At 54.3% G+C, this 18,103-nt stretch overlaps 1 protein-coding gene across 17 annotated transcripts in view; it reads left to right on the top strand.

The window, feature by feature from the left end:
- VIPR1 (vasoactive intestinal peptide receptor 1) overlaps window positions 1-18,103 on the top strand; it is a 31,639-nt gene that overhangs the window by 3,259 nt on the left and 10,277 nt on the right. For 14 of the 17 annotated variants that reach the window (XM_017641647.3, XM_037010449.2, XM_073232482.1 and 11 more), the window contains exons 2-3: window positions 7,987-8,095; window positions 12,876-12,983. In XM_017641647.3, the coding sequence (XP_017497136.1) occupies window positions 8,035-8,095; window positions 12,876-12,983 (169 nt within the window). In that variant the 5' untranslated portion in view covers window positions 7,987-8,034. Of the gene's footprint in view, window positions 1-3,644; window positions 3,823-7,986; window positions 8,110-12,875; window positions 12,984-17,655; window positions 18,018-18,103 lie in introns of those variants that run through there. The other 3 variants (XM_073232481.1, XM_037010485.2, XM_073232483.1) reach the window with 3 other exon arrangements.

The following is an 18,103-nucleotide window of genomic DNA, read 5'->3' as shown; positions in this document are numbered from 1 at the left end:
ATAGAAAGAAAACCTCCAGTGTCTCAGAAAAGGAAGTCTGCCCCAAGGCCACCCATCAGCCTTCCACTGCACCTACCCAGCTCCCAGCAGCAGGCACAGGGGCTACTCCCTTGAAGCAAAATGGCTCAGGGCAGTGTCCAGCCCAGGGGCAGGTCAGAGAGGAGCAGATCCAGGCCCTGCCTTGGGAAGATTCTCTGGATGGTGGGAGAAGCAGAGCCAGTGACCCCAAAGGAAGAGCAGTGGTGGGTGTGGGGTGCAGTATCCCACAACTGGGCCAAGGGTCGCTAAGAGTAGTCCAGGGAGGCTCCCTGGAGGAGGCAGCATGATGTCCTGAGAGGTTTGGCCAAATGGGCCAACCTTCCACTTAAGACCATAAAACAGTTTCTGTTGGCAGGACCAATGGGCCTGACCACTGAAGGAGGAGGAGGTTCCCAGCTTCCTCCAGAGGCTGGGATAGCCCAGGATTTGGGGGAGACTTGGCCTCTCTAACTCCTCTCTGAGGTGGGTTTCTGGCAACCTGATCCCGAAGACCTCACCTTGCCATAGGCATCCTGCCCTGGCCATCTGCTTCTGAACTCTTCAGCACATTATTCTGCCCCTTCCAGGGAGCCTTCCCTAACTGCTCTCTCAGAAACACTTGCTGAGTAAGTGGTATTGTCAGCTCAGGCTGGGTTGCCATTGAAGCTGTCCACCATATGAGGAGGTGCATCACCTTCCACCCAGCCCTCCCTGAGAGGACCCATTGCCTACCTGGGCCTTACCTCTCAACTGCCGGGCCACCTCATGAGGATACCCTACCCCCATGCCCAGGATTCCTGCCTGAACTGGAAACCCCTGCACAGGTGGGGGCAAGGGAGGGCTGAATAGGGGTCCACAGAGCTCTTGAGCTGGGGATCATGAATGGCCTGTCACCAGTTTGCAAGCCTGCCACTTACCTCTGCCCCTCACTGTGGCTTCTCTGGCCACGGATGCAGGAATGGCGCCTGGGGACTAGACAAAGCCCTGTCCCTTTCTCCCTGCCCCTTCTGCTCAGCTTCCCAGACTCCATCCTCCCCTGTTTGACTTCCCAACACAAAGCAGTTCTCACTGCACACAGGAAAATGTACAGTATGTGAAAACTGTCTCACATACCTTAGATGTATTTCAGAAGAAAAAGAAACAGTTTAATCTCTGCACCACATTATGAGGTTTTTCTTTAACTTTTATTGTGAAAAATTTTTTAAATATTTTTTAAAAAGTCAAGAGAATAGTATAACGAACATGGAAATACCCATTCCTTGGAATGATGCCATCAAAATGTCAGTAAAGGGATTTCCAGCACTCATCCGTTCCCAGTTTCTGGGTTTGACAATTACTGACCTTTAACAATATTTGCACAATTTGCTTCTTTTGGCTGAAATATTTTTAAGTGAGTTATAGACATCATGACTTTTATCACAAATCACTTTAAGATGCATCTCTAAAACCAAAGGACATTTTCCCATATAACTGATACCATCACCACACCTAACAAAATTAACAGGGATTCCTTAATATCTAATATCCAAATATCTCTAAGCAGCATTTCATCAAGCATAAGAAGAGTGGTATTATCAGCGGTTTGGGTCTAATTGCAAGGAGCTTTCCAACCTGTGTTGTGATGGGACTGTGCAGTGAGCTGGCAGGGTAGGCAGGGGGAAGGGCAGGGGTCCTTCAGCAGCGTGGGTGACATCAGCCGGTCTTCTCTGGATGGGGCCCTGGCTCTCTATGCGCCCCCCCACTCCCGTGATGCTCATGATGTAGTTTCCTGTCTCTCAGGAAGTGCCTCTTGCTGTCATAAAAAGTTTCTGCACAATGGGTCATTAGGAGGGAAGAGGTCACCAGCCTACCCTATGTCTCGAGGACTTGCAGCCTCTTGGCAACCTGTGCTGGCACCCAGCCCTCTGCATATGGCCCCAAAACCAACATCACCCACAGACACCGTGTTCATAAATGAAGTCCTCTTTCCCTGGAGGTGCCCAAGGTGACTCTCAAGGCACAAAGGATTTAAACCTGAGTCCGGCTTCCCCTCCTTCACTGGCCATCCCACAATGATCCTCTGCAAAGAAACAGTGAAAGGCTTCATGCCCCTAAGTTAACCTTGGAAGAAGAGCCCTTATATGGGACCAGGCTTAACCCAGGTTGAACAGTTTTGCTTGTAATTCTAATGATGAGATCCCTTGTCCAGGGACACCCTGAGTTGTGGAAAGTCCTTTCCTGCCCCGAGCCTCACCTGCCCCCTCCTGTCTTCCTCTTCCTTATCCCTCCCCACACACCAGTTCTCACCCCATCCTCACACCACCCAGAGTCCAACCTTTCCTAGGAGGAAGTGTGGTCAGCAAAATTGGGATTTGCAGAGAGAGGAGACTTGGGACTGTTGGCAAAAGGATGTAAAAATACAGGGAGACAAAGAGAAATGAGACTGTAGTGGGGGCTGAGGGGAATTCTGGACTGGAGACCTCTCCCAGGGCGGGCACAGCTGCCACTTGTCAGTGCACAGGACATTCAGACTGCCTGGGGCTGCACAGGGCATCTGGCCGGGGCTGGGCTGGGGACTGGGTGCAGGTGGCAAGGCTACCTGGCATGAGGGGCTGGGCTGGGGCTTTGGCATAACTGTGTCCCTTACATGTGACCCTAGACACAACCCTGGAAGTAGATGGTGCTCTTATTGTCCCCATTTTACAGATAAGGTGGGGTAACTGGCCCAAGGTCACCTAGCCGGGAAGTGGCAAACCGACTGATTCCAGAATCTGTGGACTTAACCAGGCTCTGCCAGCTCACTGGGAAGATATGCTTCTTCCAGAGTGGCTACGGCATGCCACATGCTGCCCTGGGACTTCAGAGAAATTTTTTAATTAGTGAAGTGCACAGGTCTGAAGTGACAGCTCAGGGAATTGTCGCACATGTATATACCCGTGTAGCCACTAACCAGATCAAGCTATGACACATCCCCAGCAGGCTTCTTTGTGCCCCTTCCTATAAGATGAGGCCGCATTTCAGCCTCTTTTAGTGCCCTCTGCAAAGCTGGGAGCATGTTTCTCCTTTTTCTGGTGACTTCCAGGGTCCACAACTTACCTTTCCTTCCCAGCCACCACCCCGACACCACCACCCTTTTCTCCTCTCATTCCTTCTCACCTCACCCTCTGCCTCCTCCTCCACTACAAGATCTCCAGCTCCTCACCAGTTCAAACATAAAAGCCAGAGTGAGGAGGCAGCCTGGGAAGTGGGCTGTGGGCCTGTGGGCCTTTGGTCACCCCGCCTTCCCCTGGGTCCTCAGTTTCCCCATGACTCTTTATTGCCTTGATTTTCAGTGGGGGTGTGGAGGCTTAAATAAATTATGGGCTACCAGATGGTGATGGAGGAATGGTAAACAGGACCACTCCTACAGCTCCCTGGTCTCCACTCCCCATTCCCTGGCCTCCTCCAACCATCCCTGGCAGGATAGGAGAGCCTTTCTTGGACCTTCCTCAGAAGTATGAACCATCCGTGGTGGTTCCTAGTGCAGGCAGGAAGTTCTTTCCCCAGTCGCCCCTAATCCAGCCTGCTGCATTCTAAGCCCCTCTCAGAGACCAGCTGCTCCTCAGAGGGACTCACACGCCCTTGAATGCTGCTTCTGTCTCCCACAGATTCTCCTGCCATAGTTCTCTGGTCCTGAATGAGGCTGAGACTTCTGACTTGAGGCCAGTAGCTGAGACTCCAAGCTTCCCATGAGGGGACTGGGTACACCTGAGCTAGGCCCTCCTTGTCTTCCAGAGCCCCCAGCATCTACTGGCTATGACTCCGAGGATCTTCACCCTCCCCACGGTGAGGATAGAAAGGGGGCCCTAATTAGTAAGTGGGATTAACAGACTTGGTTAATCCCTGCCCCTAAACAGAGACTCAGGATTCAACTTCCAACTCCAGTCACCTACCCCATCCAGCCAACACTATGGCAAGGGACACAGAGGACCAGGATTGAAGAGATGCTACAAACCCTTGCTTTTGCCTGGGTCCCTCCTTCTGGGCTCAGGAACTCCTGTCACAGAGAAGTGTTGGGGGCCCAGTCTGGCCAGAAACTCTCACCTCAACCCAAAGTGAGGCCAGGTGACTTCCAGCTCACTTGAAGCCCAGCCCTGAACAGGGATTGGTGAGGGCTTGGGAGAAAGCCCTGCTTTCTCCTCTCCACATGGGGCATCAGGAGACAAGTTGGGAGATAGAAGCAGTGGTGGGATTAGGAAGAGCTTGAATGCCTGTTTTGGAGTGTGAGTTTTGACCCTTAGGCCATAGGGGACCATCAGAGATTTGATGCAGGAGAATGAAGCTGGGGATTCTCTTTAACAAAGATCCCTCAGGTTGCAGGTGGTAGTGCTAAAAGCTACCGCACCAGTCCAGGCATGAACTAAGGCCTGGTCCCCACCTCCATCGCCCAGCGTGTCTCCTGATGGCTCGAGGGCCCCTTGCTGCAATCACACCAGGCTTCTTGGGACCTGAATGTATTAGGCATTTTCATGCCTCTGTGCTTCTGCATACACTGCTCTTACTTTCTGGAATGCTCTTACTCCACTTCTAATTGTCAAACTCTTGCACATCCTCAAAGGCCCACCTCTACAACCCATTTTCTATGAAGCTCACACCCCAACTATATCCTAGCCTTCCCTGGGATCAGTAGGCTTGGCTGTATCCAACTGGGAATTTTCCAACTTTGTGTGTCTGGAATCCAGAAGGGTGATGAGGATGTTTAGAATAGGGAAATAAGTGGAAGAGGAAGTCCAAAGTCTGCCTAAATCCCTTAGTGATAACAGCTACAGGGAGCTGCCCTGGCCCTGTCCCCAGAAAGGGCAATGGTAGATCAGATGGCCCAAGGCAAGACTGTGGAGAAGGATGCTGTCCAGACTAGTGGCCAGAGACCTAGGTCCCCTCTGGGAGTGTGATTTGCAAGATGATTTCAGGTCTCTCTCTGGGACTCTGTTACTTTTATCCTTCTCTGGGTGGGACCCAGCACTCAACTAAATTGTGTCAAAGAGCCCATTTCCAAAGTACCCCCACTTTACTCAGAGACACCCAAGTCTCCCAGGTTACCCCAGGAGCTCCTGCCCCTCCTCTGCAAACTGCCTCTGGAAAGGCTCTATACATGTGCTGCTGGGGAGCAGAGTTGGCTGGTTAACCCAACACCCTCCACCCTCAGACAGCAGCTTGCAGAAGCTGCCAGGAACACTATGCTGCCCTTGGTAGGAAAAGAAATATCTCTTGGCAAACAGCATGGCCACAGCCCTGGCTTAAGAGGGCCTAGCAAGTGAGGGCATCCCTTGTCCTGTCCTCAGAGGACAAGTCTGGACTCTTTTGTTACAGGGACAGAAAAGTCAGCTGGCTCAAGCCATAAAGAAAGGTATTGACTCCTGCTGCTGGAAGCAGGGCTGGTTTCAGGTATGGCTGCATTCAGGAGCTCAGACAATGTCAGAAAGACTCAGTTTTTCTCCATCTCTTTATTCTGCTGTTAGCTCTGTGGCCATCATCATTGTGTTCCACTTGGCAACAAGGTGGGAGCAGTAGTTCCAGCCCCTGCATCCAATCTAGTGGGAAAGAAGAAATCCACTTGCCTAATTACTTAATGCAAAGTCCAAGGAATGAGCTTCCTGGATCTGAGTAGCCTCACTTGGGCCATGTACTGGGCACTATGGCCAAGAATGCTCTGACTGGCTCAAGTGTGGTCAGATGTTGAGCCCCTAAGTAGAGGGCTCATCAGAACCCATGAACTAGAAGTGGGGAAGGAGGTGGTTCCCCAGATAGAAGTGAGGATGTGGCAGCAAGGGGAGCATAAAGGATGGTAGAGGGCTACAACAACAGATGTTTACTACCATCCATCCTGCTTTCCCATCATGGGCTGAGGGGAAGTAAGAACGAGCAGGAGAAGCAAGCAAGGCTGGAAAGGGGCCAGAAGGTACAGCCAAAGGACAACGGGGCTAGAAAAGTGCCTTGGGGAAAAGCACACTCCACACAAGTAAGATACAGCAGTGGTGGGACCCAAGCAGTGGTGGCCGTCCCCGGGCTCCTCTCCCAGAGGCCACCTCTGGGACCCTTCTGGCCACCCACCCCTCTTCATGCCTGATCAGGATGAGCCAGGCACAGATCTCTTAAAACAGAGCATCTTGAGTGTTTCAGCTGAATAAACTTTTTGGGCAAGTGGGGAAGCATGTGATCCCAGAGAGACCACAGCAAATTTCCTCTATGTCTCATCTCTTTTCTTTTATTATATAAATCATTGTATTCTGCTCCATTATAGATCCATATTACTTGCACTATGCCGAGTTTTAAGAGACTTACCAGCTAGTGTATTTACTCCAGTTGGCTGCTAAGGCTAATAGTCCAATATAGAACCCAGGGTTATGGCGTGCCTTCCAGGCCCCCGGCACATGGGAAGCAAGGTCTGGGTGCTGGGGATTCTAAAGGGCATCCTGGACAAGGAGGATTTCCTTGGACCTGGGCTGGGTCAGCCATGGTGCTTGGCTGCATATGGGAACGTTAGACAACAAGGACCTCTGTGGCACTGAGGCCCCGCCAAAGCCTTCAACAAGGCTGAGAAAGCTGTTGAGAGCAGAGGGCCTCAGCTGGATGGCCTCCTGGGCACTGGGTTGCCCAACTTCAGCTTGCACCCCTCTTCCTCTGTGGCAATGGATCGCTTGCTAGCACCTGGGATGCTTAGCCCTCAGTGGGATTGATGTACTTAGAGCTGTGGTCAAAGTCACATCCTCAGTGTCTACAGGCCAGATGGGACTTCCTTAAAGGAGAGAAGTGAGGAAACCACCTCCACAGGACTCGCTCTACAGCCCTGCTGCAAGAAGTCTTTCCACCAGCAGCAGAGATGGTGGGGGCCTCTTGGACCTACAGGGAAACTGAGGCCCTGGGAGGTGAGGACCTTGTCCCAGAGCGTGAGGGATAAGCTGAAAGGAACGCCCAGAATCCCTGTTTCTGGAGGAGACTTGCTGGACCACCCCACAGTCCTGTTGGGGACTGTGACATTCTCTCCCCCTAGACAGAGATAAGGACACTGATGTGGGGTTGCCAGGGCAGCAGCCACTTCCCTAAAGCTAAAGAGACAGAAAGAAGCTGTCGCCAGCCCTGTGGTTCATCCATGGAAGCTACATTTTACACAGATCCCTCAGATTTCAGGTGATGGTACTGAAATCTCCCTACCCCAAATCTCCCTGGCACACAGGTCTGGCCCCACCCCTGATTCTAGGCCAGGGTGCAGGGGAAGAGAGGGAAGAGGAGAAGCCTGGTCTTTCCCATCCCTTCCCAGAGGTTCTCACTTCCCAGAGGTAGAGCAGGCTTGGTGGGATCACCACCATCATAGAGGAACCTTTCTTACTTCCTGAAACCTCCCTGCCCTCATTAGATCTGACAGAACTTGAATTATTCAGAAACTAAGAAAGAGGCAGGGCAAACAGGTCTGGTCTGGGCAAGGAGTGCTTGTGACCCCCCGGAAGGCTTGGTGACGCAGGGGACTGAGAACCAGGAGATGCTGGATGATGCAGCCAGACTCCTAGTTGCATCACAGGCCTGTCCCCAGGAACCAGAAGCCAGAGTTCAACTCTTCGTGCGGCACCTGCGGGACCAAAGGCCTCCAGCCCAAGCTGGGGGGTGGCAGAGTCCAGTGGGCTGTTCTGGGCTCTGAGGAGGGGCCCTCTAACTTTTGTCCATAGTCATGCCAAGCACAAGGAGAAAAAGTTGTTACAGCCGCGGCACTATAGGAGCCACTGGGAAGCCACGACCGGGTCTTTAAGCAGACCTAGCTTTGGGCATAACGGAAAAGAGTTTGGGGTCAGGTCCAGGTCAGGGTCAATCTTCAGTCTGTGATCAAATTCAGTCAGAGACTGGGATTGGGGTTCCTTCTGGAACTTGGATCAGTCCAGGGATGGGGCCTCATTTGGCCCTTGCCCCTGGTGTCTGGGGATGAGGCTGACAGGTCCCCTCTCTATCTCTGTCCCCTAGGACGGCTGGGCAATCCCGCTGCAGTGGGAAGAGTGTGACTACCTGCAGATGATCGAGGTGCAGCACAAGCAGTGTGTGGAGGACACCCAGCCAGAGAACAAGACGGCAGGTGAGGCCCGAAGGGTAAGAGGCACTGCAGACCCAAGGAACCCCGCTTCTCCCGCCATGAGCCCGGATCAGGTTGTCCCACTTCCATTCCATGCATGTCAGGTGGGGGTGGCACCGAGTTATTGCAGGGTGTAAGCACAGGATGCAGGGAGAACTCGGGGAGCCAGACAGAAGAAGGTATAGCCAATGAGCTGCTGTTCCCATCACCCCACCTAGGCCTGGGGAGCTCGTGGCTGTGAGCTGAGGAGAACATACTAAACTGGGGTTCTGGAAAGTGTGTGAAGCCAGCTCTGCCTTTGTGGATTCCCATCTTCTCCAGGTTAAGTAGGGATGATGTCCACGGTTGCCAGCAACCAAGGGTGGGAGGCCCGGGTGCTGTCATGGTGGGGCACCCCTGGCCCAGCCCAGAGAATGGCTGGGTAGTTCACTGCCACCAGGGAGGGAGCACTCCTGGGTCAGGCTTCTCAGCCCCTGGCTTCAGAGCTGAGATGGAGAGAACTAGCGCCAGAACAGCACACTTCAGGATCAGGCAAATTTACTGGGTTTAACATCTTGGAGGGAGAGAGGAGGACATTTTGTGACAGTATGTGGCCACTACAGGGACCACACAGAAGCCCAAAGCCATCTTGGCAGTCTAGAGCAACAGGGGCACCCGGCCAGTCTGCACATATCTAGCACACTCACCACCAGGGGGAATGGAAGCCCAGCTCCTTCCCCCTCACCCGAGGCTCTGCCAGACAGCACAACCCCCAGAGGAGACACCACCCACATGGGCCACTAGTTACCCACACTAATCTCCTATTCCAGCCCACCCTCCGCAGGCCAGATGCACCCACAGCCCCGTATCCTGCTGGCTCGACAAGCTGTAGTCAGACTCAGAAGCTGAGCACATGGGGGCCCGGCTCAGGACGCCTGGGAGAGCTGCAGCCTGGCAGTGTGAAGGGTGGCACCGGGGTGCCTTCAGGCCAAGGCCACCCAGACACCCAGCTCCAACAGGGCCATCAGAGCAGATGGCAACATCCTCTACCCACTCCACCCCAGCCTTGTGGCCCGCACTTGGCTCAGCAGCCCAGGTGGAGGAATGGGAGTAATTAGAGAGGGCTTCCTTTGAAAGGTGCCCCCTGGGCCAGGCTCTGAGCAGTTGGCAGGATCTGTAGAAGCAGGGAGGCTGGGAAGGCGGGAGGCACGGAGGCATGCTCTCTATGGGGATTGGGGGCGTGTGGGGCTCCATGCTCACTGGGAGAGAGCGCAGCTGGAGCAGTTAGGGGGGTGGATCTGCTCTGGGCCTCCCTGCCAGGTTCCCTCCCTGAGAGTTAACTGACAGTTACGCAACAGCCTTGCTCAGGACCAGGAAGCATCTTTGTGTCTCCCTGGCTTCCCAGGCCCCGCCACCTCTCCAAGGTTGTTGGTTAAGTAACTCCTTCCTCCTCTTTGGCCTGTCCTGGCTCTCTGCCTCCTGCAACCTAAGTGAATGTGTGGCCTTCACCTCCCCCAACTCCCACAGGAGGGGTGGCCCCATCTCCTGGGATCCTTGGGCTGGAACCTGGACTGAGGGGTGGCCGACCTGCCCACTGCCTCTGTTCCACCCCACCCCACCAGGGCTGGGAGGCAGGACCAGGCTACAGACAGGCCTTGGCAGTCCCCCAGCAGTGGGACCTGGGATCACGGGCAGCCCAGAGAGACCAGACCCCAGACTCCAGGCCCCACTACAGCGCCTCCCAGGTCCTGAGGGCAAGCCATCCTCATGATCCTAATGAGGTCATCGCTGGCACAGGGTGCCTGCTAGGTGCCAACAACCTGTCACCAGGCAGTCAGCCTGGCATACAGAAGAGGGTAGGTATGGTTCTGTGGGCAGTGAATTTGCCAGTGAGCTATGTGAGGTTCTGCACATGTTTGTGCACATCTAGATGTGTGCTCCTGGCCCATGTCTCTCTGAGGCCATCTGTGCCTCTGGGGTCTGGAACTCTCTGTGTCTATCTCTGAGTATCTGTGTGTGTCAAGGGAATCTGTCTGCATAAGTTAGGACACGCCTGATTGTGTCTGCCTGAGGTGCTGTGTCACTGTGTGTTGTTTGTGTATGTGTGTACCTGGGAATGTGAATATCTAGGGCATATCCAGTCATGTCTGCACACGTGTGTCTGGAGCAATATGCATCTCTCTGTGCCTGTGTTTACTTGCATCTGGTCTTTCTGCATCCAGATAAGTGTACATGTATGTATATTTGCATGTGTGTGTGTCTCTGTGCATACACATTTACAAAATGACACAGCAGAGACCCCCACCCTGCCTAGCTATCCCCCACCCCAGCCTTCAGATTGGGCTTTCTTTCCTATTGAGGAGGCAGTCCCAGCCTGGGCCCGTGTCTGTGGGGTTGCCAACATGTGTGGTGAGACCTGGGTGGCCTCCCTGGGGCAGGCGCACAAAAGATACTCCCAGCACCCAGCCCAAGACAAGAGGTCCCCAAGGTGCCAGGATTTTCTTAGCAGTCACCCCTTCTCAGCTTCCCGACCCTGCTACCTCCTGCAGGAAGCATCCCTGACCACATCCCCCTGCTGGCCTCTCTTCCCTGCCTGCCTTGCCCTGCCCACTGGCATGTGCCCAGCATGGTTCACAACCCAGCTCTGGTGGTGCCAAGATTCCTTGAGGCCAAGAGTGGCCTCCCCAAGGGCAGGGCCTGTCTCCTCTGTGCACCCCTAGTGAAGCTAAGCTCAGGGTGGGGGATCCAGCTCCGAATCTACTTCCTGACCTGTGCTGCAACTGGGAATCCAGAGAGCTCGAAATCTGGGAAGAACCCAGGCACCACAGCCGGCCTACAACACAGGGCATGCCCAGCATTGTCAGAGAGGGCTAAGCAAAGTCCAGCAGAACCAAATTCCCAGAGAAATGGCTCCAAGCCCCTCAGAACAGGAAGATTGTTGCAAGAGCTTTGCTGGAAAGGAAGCATGTGAACAGGCTGCACCACTCACCAGCCACACGACCTTGGGCTAGTCCCCTAACTGTTCTGTGCCTCAGCTATTTGTCTGTAAGATGGGAGGGTTAAAAAAGTCACTCATTTACAGAGGGCACAACAGTGCCTCCTACATGCCAAGGCTACAAAGTGCTTGTTGACCTTATTAACAGGGTCTTGAACCACAAGTAGGATTTGAGCGCCCTGAAAGCCCCTTATGTGGTCTCCGGAGAGGCAGGCACAGGAGTGGAAGGGGCACTAGGAGCCAAGTGAGGCCACAGAAGCCTCTAGACAGTGTGGGCAGAAGGCGCTGTGGCTCCAGAGGCCCGGGAGCTGTGCTCTTCAGCCAGGCCCTGCAGATTCAGGGGTTCTCAGCCTTCTGCTGCAGGTGCCATGTGGCTGAGGCACCCCCTAAGGTCGCCCTCATCCTGCCAACCCACCCGGGCACTCAGAGACCTGAGGCTCCTCCCCAAGCAGGGATGCCCTTCCACCTCCTCTTCCCAGGCCCCCATCCTGGGAACTCATGAACCTTCGGACCTGGGCCAGGCTAGGCTGGCTTGGCCCGGCTGTTGTCGACTTTGACCCAGGGGTTGGGTCTTCTGGGAAAACTTGTGGGACTGTCTGACTGGCAGGGTTGCAAATAGACAATTAAACCTCCATCAGGGAAGGGGATGCAGAGGAGCCCTAGTCTCTCAGGGGTACCCGGACCCTGCATGGACAAAACCATGGCGTTTGTGTCTGCCTATCACAGCAGATGCCAAGACACCCCACTGTGCACCTTCACAGCCAGGCCCTCAGAGCTAATTCGTACATGGCAGAGAACACAGCTGTGATTCGGGCTTTTCTCTAAACCCACTTCCTGACCACCACCCCCATCACAATTCACAGTGCAACTGAGTTTTAGAAAGACTCCTCAAGAACTAAATGAACCTCATTATACCCATCTCCCCATCATACCCAACACCTCCTTTTATAACAAATACTTTCTAATGCTTCCTTTACTGTAGTAAAATGAAATTCAGGACACATGCGTTCATTTTTTACAAATTATGTTCTCTTTGTGACATAAAAGGAAAGTAATTTATAATAAAATACTATGAACATATTTAAGAGGGATCACAGTAAAAGATAAGACACAGTCTGAAGGTTGTACCTATAAATATAAATCACAGGACTGTGGGAGCTATAAACGTAGATCGACCATGTGGTGATTGCATCACTGATTGAGGTTCATGGGTGGCATCACTGTAGGTAATGTGATTTTCCAAAACACTGAACAATTCTTAGTGAAGTTCAAAACAAAACAAAGCAGTTTTCTCTCCCTTTACTCAGTAGTTGCATTCCTGAGAAACTCTGTGTATGTTAAACCCATGCACTAAGCACTCATGTTCACTGTGAAAACAGAGTGAGCATCTAGGCTCTGGTCACTACAAAAGGCTTTGGCCGGCACAAGCGCCCAGTGGCTCATCTGAAAGCCTTGCAGGACCCCGTGCAAAGCATCTTCATGCAGGACGTCTGCTTGGCACCCTGTGCCTGCCCATCAGGTGCAGGTTGAGGCCCCCAGTCTCTGCAACAGACACCCCACCAGCACTGTGAGGGGGTGCTCCATCCCTCGCTGAGGACCGTGGAGGGGAGTCACGCCTCCTTCTCCCCACCCCCTGTTGGGACAGGCTCTGTATTGCCTGGAAGGGTCAATGCCTGTCCTCTCAGACTGGAGGCTCTTCAAGGTGGAAGCCTGGAGAAGGGAAAGAGTGGGTGCCTGTGGGCTCAGCCCCCAGGCTGGAAATGCCTGATGGCCATGCCGACCCAGGTATCCTCTGCCTTCACACCCTAGGCTGCAGCAAGATGTGGGACAACCTCACCTGCTGGCCAGCCACCCCTCCAGGCCAGGTGGTCGTCTTGAGCTGCCCCCTCATTTTCAAGCTCTTCTCTCCCATTCAAGGTAAGAACCTCAGGCTGAAGGGAGGGGGCTGGAGTTGCATGAGTGGAACTGGCTGGAGTGGGGACTTCAGGAAGTGAGAAGGCAAGGGAAAGTGGTCAGAGAGGCTAGAGCAATCAGGGGGGTGCTTCCTGGAAGAGAATGGGCTGGCACTAGGTCTGATGGATTCATGGGATTTGATTAGCTCCTCGCATAAAGATAAGCATGTGGGAAAGGCTCACTAAATATTACTCAGCAATTGATAACTGATTGACTGACAGACGCATGATTAAATTATGGCTCCCATGTTCCTGTTGCCTTGGGCTGGCCATAATACAGTATTTCACTGCCCACAGCCAATCACCTTTTGGGCTCTGTGAGAGCATTGCACAGCTTTTTGTCTACACATCCTGTCAGGTTCTCCCTAAGGGAACGTTCACATACAAGGCAAAAAACAAAAGAAGGAGCCTTTCTAGGAACTTGGCTTTCTTGCTATTGAGCAATGAAAGAGGTTTGCAGCCTGTATTCAGTCCTTCTTTCACTCAGTGAATGTTTATTAAACACCTAGTATGACAGAGATTGGGCTGGACAAACATGGTGTGGGGGAGCATTAAAACAGCTCTGCCATCTGCCTGCAGTGGGCTAATGCTCTAGATGGAGAGACACTTAGCAAGAAAACGAGCACACATCTCATAAATGGTAAGAAGGGCTGGTGGGGGGAGTAGAAAGGGGTGGGGTGCACCGTAAGGCAGGTGTCCATGGACAGGCTCTCTGAGGGGGGTGCTCCAGCTGTGTCCGGAGACATTGCGGGTGTAAGAGCCAACACACCAAGATCGTGGGTCACTGAGAGGGGCAACAGCTGTGGGATAAGCTTCAGGGAGACTGTGGAGGCCAGGGTGACTGGAGCAAAGAGAGCCCAGCAGAGGGAGGAGAGGGAGAGATGGGTGGGCAGAGGTCAGACCATGCAGGCCTGGGACTGGACCGTGACTTTGGCTTCCTTCTGAGTTCCCTGAGAAGTCCCTGGGGGCTTTAAGCAGGAGACTGACAGTCCAATTCAGGTTTTTAACTGATAACCCTGGTTTCTGTGAGAAGAAAAGATTCTAGGAGTGAGAATGGGGAGACCCAGTCCCAAGGCAGGTGAGCAATGGTGGTCTGGACTGGGTAGAGGATGCAGCAGGGGGAAGAGGTGCCTATGGGGAGCACTGGGGCTGTGTGAGGGCCAGGTAAGTCTGGGTTTGATGAGCCGGAGGAGGAAAGAGCTGGCCTGCGGTGGGAGGACCAAGAGAGGGGCAGGTGGGACAGGGAGGACTGGTGAGGGGTAGGTCTGGAGTGGGAAGGACCAAAGAGGAGCAGGACCTAAATAATAATTTGGAAGAGACTCTTGGGCATCTCTTCCTCCAGCTGGCCTTCCCTCTCTGGACCCCAGTTGCCCTGCTATTAAAGCGGGAACAGGAGGTGGACCAAACGGACTCTTCAGGGCGGGCCGGTCCTGTCATCCGGTCACCAGTGCTGCAGCCTCAGCAGTGTGGGAGGAAGGCTGATGCCCTCCCTGAGGAGTGTGAGAGCAGTCACGGGCATGGGTGTCCCAGGCTGGCTCCCACCTTGCCTGGCCCTCCTCCAGGGGTGCCCAGCACCCGGGCAGGTTGGCGATGAGCTCCGACAGCATTCGTGATGGATCCCATCAGCAGAGCCTGGCGACCAGCCTTCTCTCAGATCCCTGGAAGCACATGCGACCTGCATTCTGCCCTGACGGCTCTTCCTTCTTTCCCTGCTGGAATTGTCAAGGCAGCTCCTTCCTTTGAGAACCTGGACTCCAGCCCACCATCTGGCTAATCCTGAGGCTGCCAGCATCAGTGGGGCCCACATGGTGCCTTCGTGCCGATTAGAAAAGGCAGCCCTTGTTCAGGCAGAAACAACCCATCACCAGAACCCACGTAGTACCAAGCTGAACATGCAGTAGATTTTAGTGCCCCTCACCCATCAGCCAGGAGCCCTTGTGCAGTGAACAACCTGCACAGCTCTATTTCGCAGCCTTAGCCTCAGAAAATAATAGAGAAATAGGAGACTGGGTTAGGGGCTGAAAAGGGAAAGAGGGTGTATTTTCCTGGGCACCTAGATGAAGAAGGTGTGAGCAGTTGACCTTAAATTGCAAAGAGGGAAATTTGCAAGTAAGGAAAGTGTGGGGAAGAGATGATGCCAACCCTTGTCCCCTTGGGACAGAGGGCTGGGGAAGGAGTATCCTTCTTGGAAAGGTTGGAAGGGACCTGGTTTTACAGGAAAAGCTGAAGAAACCACATGGAAGATAAAGATTGCATAGAGTTAGAATGAAGTCATCCTCCCAGGCTGGGTCAGGAACCTCAGGGAGGGGATTGGCCAGCAAGGGATTGCTCATTGAGGCACCAAAATGTCCATGGGGGGCCTAGTGCTTTAATTTGTGGTCTGCATGTCCTTCATCTGTGATGACTTTACCTTTAAGTATGTGAAGAGGCTTTTTTTTTTTTAAGGTTAAAAGTAGGATAGCTATTTTGGTTGACAAAACTCAACACAGGCTATGTTAACCACGTGTGGGGGTGTCTATGGACCACCTCCTCCCCTTGCCCCACCACCCACATCATGAAGCCATAGATAAGAAGGTCTTGATGCCAACCAATACCATTCACTCTGGCCAGCTGGGCTGGGGTACCAGGATTTCATCAGAGGAGGGCCATGGCAGGTCTAGGTTTTGGAATAATCCCTCCAGCTACTTTGGTAGAAGCAGGTTGGAGGGGGCAGGGAAGCAGGGAGGGCCGTCAGGAGTACCCCACCTAATTCAGGGGGTATGAGTGGGTGTAGTAGTGGATGGAGACTGGGACGGGACTGGTGGCTGATGAGGATGTGGGGAGTGGGGAGAAGATGCTTTCCCAGTTTCTATCTCCAGTCCCTGAGGGGTTCTTCTCCCGTGGAGAACTGGGGAGTGGGGCGTGGGGGCGGCCATGACTTTTTGAGACTGTGTGCAGGAGACTAGGAGACTGTGGGGTGTCCCTCCCAGCGCAGTTCCTTGCCTCCCCCTCCACAGTCCCCTTCACATGCACAAGGTCTGCCAGTTCCCAGCCCAGATGGGGAGACTGTCGGCTGCTCTTTGGGGTCCCTTTGAGAGCGCTTCAGGAGCAGTTCCCTCTGGTGCCTGGACCACTGTCCCAGGGCTCTTCAGAGAGACTGCCCAACCCTGAAGATGACCCACTATCCCCTCACTTCCCCCATCAAGCAGGGCAGCCAGGGCTCCAGGGCACAAGGTGCCCCCTCGGCCACCGCTCGAGGCCCAGGGAAATGCAGTCAGGTCAACCTAGGCCTGCATCCCCAGCCCTCTGCCTCCGTTCTCTGTGGCCGCTGGTGAGTCACCTGACGTCTCTCAGCCTTGGCATTCCCATTTTTCAGGGGACTAATGGTAACTCCTGATCACTAGCCTTAACACATTAATGCTAGCTCCCTGCCACCCCCATAGAAGGCCCGTAAGCTGCTTTGTAGATGCTAATGGGTCACCCGGGCTCCCTAGCTTCATTCATGATGGTACCGTGCCACCTATGTCGTGGGCCTGACCTTGTTGGGCGCTGGTCCTGGCAGTGGGGAATCCGAAGCCTGAGACATTAGTGTCCCTCTTTCCTCCTTGTCCCAGCCTGATGGGGGCAGTCCCCCCAGGAATCAGATCCTGGGAAGGGGCATGGCCTCAGGCCACCGTGAGCTCCTTGGGTCTGGGGCTGAGGTGGGCCTGCAGCTCAGCTGGGGCCTGGTTGAAGCCTCTGGGCCAGCCCACCCCTGCTGCAGTGGGGAAGGCTGAGGGGCCGAGGAGGAACGGCATGAAAGCTTTTCCCGTGTCCTGGGAGCCTCTTGCAGCAGAGGCCTGTGCAGAAAAGAACTGCCAATACGTAGGCAGGACACTGGCCCAGCCCGACGTCCCTTGCTCGGCAGAGTCCTTCCTGCCTCCCTGGAACCTCACAGTGGAAAGGCCTAGACCCAGTGTGGCTGCTCCTTTCTGGCTGACCCTCCTGGCGCCTGGCCGTCAGTTCCTCAGCCATAAAGCAGGGCGATAAAAACCTCTTTCAATTGGTGGCCAGGAGAATTTACAGAAACCGTGAACAGAGGGTCCCCTGTTATATTCTGTGTCAAAGATTAAAAATATCAAAAGCATGTGCCCAGGGACCCTCCCTGACCTCACAGGACAGCTTGACCCCTCCTACGGCTCTGCACCTGGACACCCGAACAAGTCCTCAGGTCACCTCCGTGTAGGTGATGGCCAAGGTCACCCAGGAAGACTCTGGAGACCACACCTGCTCCCTGTCTTCTCTGTGTGACCTCGGGCAGGTGACCAACCTCTCGGCCCTCACTTCTTACGTATGGAATGGGACTCCCTTCCTCACTGGAGGGTTGAGGGATTCACTAAGATCCTGTCGGGCGTGCTCTGTATAGCACTGGCTCTTGGAAAGTTCTCAGCACCCATCCTTGTGATGAGGCAGAGGATGGTGCCGGTGCCGGTGCCGGTGGGAAACGGGCAAGAGTGAGAGGGTGTCAGGACCCACCTTCCTTCTCAGCAGTTTCTCACCTCATCTTTCCCTACCTTTCTCTGCCTCTCCTCCTTCTTCCTCCATCCTTTACCTTCTGCGCCACCTCCCCTCCCTCCTTCTCCCCTCCCCCTCTTTCCCTCACCTCCCCCCACCTCCCTCCCTCCCACCCCTGCTGACCTGGCCACCAGCTTTCTCCTGGGAGGAGTCCTGGGGGAAGGAGCAGGGCTCTCCGCCAGCTCGCCTGGGAAGGGGACACCTCCCCAGGCTGGAGAATGGGGAGCCTCGTGGTACCCCTCACTTCACGTGCCCCTCACCCCTCCCCCTGTGCTGTGACCTTGGGCCTCCAAGGACCATGAAGAGTGCAGCTGTCCTGGAGCCCCAGCCTCAGCACGGTTCGCCAGGATCCTGCAACACTGGGCTGCCTGACGCCCCTCGCACAGCCCTTGGTCTGGGCAGATCCCCTTGCCAGGAGCTCCCTGCTTCTCCATTTATGAAGATTCCAGATCTGTGCCCTTATCAGGTGTCCTTCAGGCCCCACCCACTTCCTGCCTCACCTTTGTCCCTCTCTAGCCCCACATCTGAGGCCAGGAGGTGGGAGGAGCCCAG

Source organism: Manis javanica, chromosome 3 (assembly GCF_040802235.1).
Source record: "Manis javanica isolate MJ-LG chromosome 3, MJ_LKY, whole genome shotgun sequence".
NCBI lineage: Eukaryota > Metazoa > Chordata > Mammalia > Pholidota > Manidae > Manis > Manis javanica.
Note: the sequence above shows the minus strand (reverse complement) of the source record. Positions and strands in the feature narration are given on the sequence as shown.